The sequence below is a fragment of the Leuciscus leuciscus genome (assembly GCF_965113295.1).
Source record: "Leuciscus leuciscus genome assembly, chromosome: 12".
Lineage (NCBI taxonomy): Eukaryota > Metazoa > Chordata > Actinopteri > Cypriniformes > Leuciscidae > Leuciscus > Leuciscus leuciscus.
Window position 1 is genome coordinate 507,876 of NC_138736.1, and position 5,653 is coordinate 513,528.

Sequence of the window (5,653 nt, forward strand, 5' to 3'; positions counted from 1 at the left end):
CCCTCCACGACCCCCTAAAGGACCTACCTGAGAGGTAAGACTTGAACCATTGGAGTGTGGTTCCCGAGATGCCTGAGAAGTAATTGTAAAAGCTTGAAGTGTGTAATAGTTTAGACAGACAGAGAGAGTTTTAAAAGTTTAAAGGATTTAAACTTGAAGTAGTTTTAAGTTTGAATGTCAAAGTTTGAAGGTTTTAAGTCTCTCAGATAAATAGTTTGCTATGCGGTTGCTAGGGTACTCAGGTGGTTGCTAGGGTGTTGCTATGTGGTTGCTAGGGTACTCAGGTGGTTGCTAGGGTGTTGCTATGTGGTTGCAAAGAGAAGATGAAGAAGAACAAGAACTAAAATGAATTCTGACATGATTTTGTTTTACAGTTTTATTACAAAATTAAAGCCACTCCCTGTTACATAATATTTCACATTATCCTTTGAAAAATAAGATGTACACATATTAAACTTTCTTGGTTTTCCAAAGACATGGTGATTTTATACTGACTCTGACATCAACACACGTTTTGGTATTAAAAACAAACCCGGCAGGATTCAAGCGAACAGCATTTGCAGCGGCTATAAACTAATCGCAGATATCGATATTAAAGCATACAAACCAGAATATACCCAATATGTCAAATAATATGTAGGAAAATAAAATAACAGTAGTGTGTAAACAAACAAAATGAGCAGAAATGAGAGAATGCTTCGAAAGTCACTGGTTTCATATATGAAATCTGAGAGAAAGCACTATATTCAACAATGTGATGCATATGGAAAATATCTGGTTTTTAAGTGACTTTATAAAGGTTAAACCACCAGCACCATCTTCAGTGTGTACATCGTAAAATGACCTGTAGTTATTATTCATGTTTTATGTGCAAATAAGACACACTGGATTCAGGCGTGAGCTCGGGTGACCTCTGCTGTCATTGGTGAATGTATCGGTTTAATCTCTTCTGCACAGGATAAATTCTCTTCATCTGTGCGAGAGAATGTCAGAGGGGGCGGGGTCAGAAGGAGAGGCAGGTCACATGATCATGAGAGGGGGCGGGGTCAGAAGGAGAGGCGGGTCACATGATCATGAGAGGGGGCGTGGTCAGAAGGAGAGGCGGGTCACATGATCATGAGAGGGGGCGGGGTTAGACAAACTCCAGCTCCCACTGCTGGCTCTCTCGCTCCTCATTCTCCTCTCGGATCACCAAATGCTCTCTGTCGTATGTTTTGCCTCCTGTAAAACAGAGGAATTAGATTGCCACATGGTTTTTACAAAAATTTAGTTTTTATGGAAGCTTGTCTCTGCCATGAAATAAAAAATAATAAAGGAAGATTCGACTTTTTCTAATATAAACTTGCAATTGCAGAATTGAGAGATGAAAAGTTGCATTTGCTCTTTATGTTTTTTATTCCGTGGCGGAATCAAGATTTCATAAGTTTAGATTTAGTTTTGAGTGATTGTCAAATAATAAAGATATTAACTTTTGGTTTCCAATATCAAGATTTTAAGTTGAACTCATATATTCACTTGAAATATATTTTAAACAGTGTGAATGCATCCTTGCTGGATAAAAGTTTACATTTCTTTCCTCAAACTCAAACATAGTTAACATAATTAAAAACTGCATGCATAATAATTATGCAAGGATCAGAAATACAAAACGTGACCAAAAGTTTGTATGAACACTTCTGAATAGATATAATTTCAGATATTCTTACATTTTTGCATTCTAAACTAAAATTATATATTTTATTTATTAATAACAATATGAATAAAATATGTTTATAAAATGTAATATTTTTAATAACAAATCTTATCAAAATCATAAAATAAATGAGTAGTGTGTTAAAGCTTGTTCTCACCCTTGATATCCAGCACCATCCCAGGGAAGGTGTTGCTCTTGATTTGACCTCTGACCTCTGCGCTCCAGGTTTGCACCGGCACACGCGTCTCCGTCCACAACACCACTTTAGCACCGGACTCCACGTTCCCCATCACCTGAAGACTCGTGCTTCGAGCCAGCTGAAAATAATGCAACAAAGTTTGTGTCCAGAAGAAAATAGCGTCACAGTCCAGCTTAAGTCAGTTCAGTGATGGTTAATCTTTGTTGTAAAAAAGTTATAGTTTAATTTAGTTTAGAGTAAACAGTGATGTCATCGTCCAGCTCAGTTCAGTTCTCATATAATGGTGTCGATGGTGCAGGAGATCAATAATATTGATGAAATGTGACACACCTTGTTCTTGATGAGCCCGTCCTGATAGAGCCACATGTCACTCATGCCCTCGACCTGCTCCGACACGACCACACGACCCGTCTTCATGTCCTCCACTCCTCCCTGCACGGATATATAGTGGCCCGTCTCCTTATTCCTCACGCGGAACAGTCTTTGCTTCTACAGGGATATTAACAAACAATTATACAAAATACTCTTGTGTAAATAACATCCTTCACAGGTCAAGTTCAGTTTTATTTATAAAGCACATTTACCACAGCCACTAGGCGGACCAGAGTGAACAACAGAACAACAAGACTAAAAGAAGATATAACATGAATAACAACAGATAAAACTAAACATAAGAGCAACATAGCTAAGAGTAACCATACAACACGAGTAGCAAAACACCATCAAACTCAGATATAAATGAGTAAAACCAACCGAAGAAAAGAATCGATACACTAAAGGTTTCTGAGAGAGTGAAAGAGAAGAGGTCATGTGGAGTGAAACTGACTTGTCTGACGGGATACAGGGAGCCGACGCAGGACACTGAGCTGAACTGGTGCCAGTTTGTGATTTCAATGGGTTCCAGAAGGAACTGGCGCCCCCTGTAGTTACTGTGCTCACACAACACCCAGCTGAGGAGACATCGACACGCTTTTCACATGTGCATAACTGGGGTTGGTTACGATTAGATTATAGTCTTATTCATCAAGGATGGATTCAATTGATCAAAAGTGACAGTAAAGACATTTATAATGTTACAGAAGATTATATTTCAAATAAATGCGGTTCTTCTGAACTTTCTATTTATCAAAGAATCCTGAAAAAACTGTTTCCAACACTGATAATAATCATAAATGTTTCTTGATCATCAAATCATCATATTAGAGTGATTTGTGAAGGATCATGTGACACTGAAGACTGGAGTAATGATGCTGAACATTCAGCTTTGATCACAGGAATAAATTACACTTTACTGTATATTCACATAGAGAACAGATGATTTACACTGGAATAATATTTCACTGTTTTTACTGTATTTTTGATCAAATAAATGCAGCTTTGATGAGCAGAAGAGACTTAAAAAAAAAAAGTATATGTGTGCAAATATCATCCCATATGAAGCATTAATGATCCGCATTGCACACTCACCAGCCGCTGTTGACCCTGACAGAGAGGAAGTGTGTGTTAAACCCTTCCTCCTGCATGTTGGAGACCAGCGTGTCGATGTTGACCTCTCGACCTTCAAAACACTCCAGGCCAAAGAGAGTGATCGACGGCACCGAAAAGCTCTGAGAGAGAGAGAGACCAACATCAGTGCATCATCATCATCATCATCCTCATCCTCATGATGAGATACTGCCATTAAACTTCACCTCATTCAAATCCATGAGTCAGCTCATAATCATAGTCAAATATCCACCGTTTGCTGATTTTAATCACAGTAAACAGGAACGGAAAGACTTTATTCTCATCTATTCCTCTCTGATTAAAGTGTGTGTGTGATGAAGACTGAAACACAGCGGTGAAGAAGAGACTCAGCTCACGTGAACATGAATGTAATGCTGTATATTAATGGTCGAAAACATCGAAATGAATCCAATACATCCATTGAAATATGTTTTGCATTTATTAATGTAAGTGGATTAAAAGAGTGGGCAGAAACACAGCGAGTTTATCATTAATGATGTGCATATGTGAATCAGAAAATTGAAATAATAAATTTTTTAATAATCAGAATAATGAGAATTGCACGTCTGCGGGAGTGAAGAGGTTTGCTCGTGTCTTAGGGGAGAGCGGGGCACAAAGTTACGCTTTCTAACTTTCTCAGTTTGTGTAAATCTGCTTATGGATCAGAGTATTTATTTTTCCCCACACTAATTTCCCACATGTCTAGTACAATTATGTGGTTTTGTTTTATTAATACAGTATATACTTTTTTCTTGATATACCCCGAAATAATGGAAGTGAAATGTGACAACATGCCCCATAGGCGGGGTTCATTGTAACATGACCATATGACAGCTTACAATGCTATCTGATCTAATAAAAAAAAATATACAAGACAAACTAAAATATTTTCTAAAATAAAATACAATGATTAACTTTTGCATGTAAAAAAAATTAATAATTAAATATAAACTCATTGTTGACTACGAACACAGGAAAACACAGCTATACAACATAGTTCAAAACAAATTAATAATGAGTAATTTCTGAACATTGACTCTCTTTTTCTCATGTTTTCTCAATAGAATTAATAAAAGTATAGAATATAATAGCATATTTCTAATAGAGGCTCATTGTAACACCGTGTGACAACATGCCCCCGCCTGCACAACTGGGATTTAAACCCGGCTAGTGTCTTCTGCTAGTTAGCAAAGCATTACAGAACTATCTCAACTGTTAAATAACATATCGGAGATTCAAATAATATCCAATTTGTCTAATTTTAAATAAACACAAAAAATAGAGATGAAAAATTAACTTGAGTAAGAAATGTACTTTTGCTATGGTTTAATAAATGTCTATGGATATCTTCCAAAAAAATTATAATTTTGGCGCAATGTTTTCTCTATATGTGACCCTGGACCACAAAACCAGTCTTATGGGTAATTTTTTTTAAATTGAGATTTATACATCATCTGAAAGCTGAATACACAATCTTTCCATTGATGTATGGTTTGTTAGGATAGGACAATATTTGGCAGAGATACAACTATTTGAAAATCTGGAATCTGAGGGTACAGAAAAATCGAAATATTGAGAAAATCGCCTTTAAAGTTGTCCATTTCTATTGGCGATAGTGCTGCATCCATTCACAAAAATAAATGTTTTATATATTTAAGGTGGGAAATTTACTAAATATCTTCATGGAACATGATCTTTACTTAATATCCTAATGATTTTGGGCATAAAAGAAAAATCTATAATTTTGACCCATACAATGTATTGTTGGCTATTGCCACAAATATACCCATGCGACTTGTGACTGGTTTTGTGGTCCAGGGTCACATATAGTGTTGATATGGCAACTAGTAAATACACCAAGTTTCATCATGCTAGCATGTGTGGAAGTGTTTAAAACAAGTGTGTGACGACTAGCCCCGTGCTCCTCTACTTCTCAGTGCACATCTAAACACAGCCAGTGAAAGACACACTCTCGTCTGCAGGTTTCTCATGCGATCGAGGCTCAGATCATTACTCCAGAAGCACGCTGAGTGAGAAAGCACAGATTTTCTCAGTGACGCACATAATTGTCTTCATTTCTATGTTTTCGACCATCAATATAATGCATTACATTCATGTTCACACGAGCTCTTCTGCACTAAATCTGTGATCGTTCTTCACCGTTATGTTTTAGTCTCCATCACACACACACTTAGATCAGAGAGGAATAGATGAGAATAAAGTCTTTCCGTGTCTGTTCACTGTGATCATGTATT

General features: G+C 36.9%; 1 protein-coding gene across 1 annotated transcript in view; it reads right to left on the bottom strand.

Annotated features, from left to right (window-relative positions):
• Positions 1 to 358: 358 nt before the first annotated feature.
• Positions 359 to 5,653, bottom strand: part of LOC309510876 (beta/gamma crystallin domain-containing protein 2-like) — a 35,037-nt gene continuing 29,742 nt past the window's right edge. The window contains exons 16-20 of the mRNA XM_082185831.1: positions 3,360 to 3,499; positions 2,719 to 2,842; positions 2,223 to 2,381; positions 1,851 to 2,010; positions 359 to 1,221 (exon numbers count right to left, since the gene is read on the bottom strand). Coding sequence (XP_082041957.1) covers positions 1,133 to 1,221; positions 1,851 to 2,010; positions 2,223 to 2,381; positions 2,719 to 2,842; positions 3,360 to 3,499 — 672 coding nt within the window. The 3' untranslated portion in view covers positions 359 to 1,132. The remainder of the gene's footprint in view (positions 1,222 to 1,850; positions 2,011 to 2,222; positions 2,382 to 2,718; positions 2,843 to 3,359; positions 3,500 to 5,653) is intronic.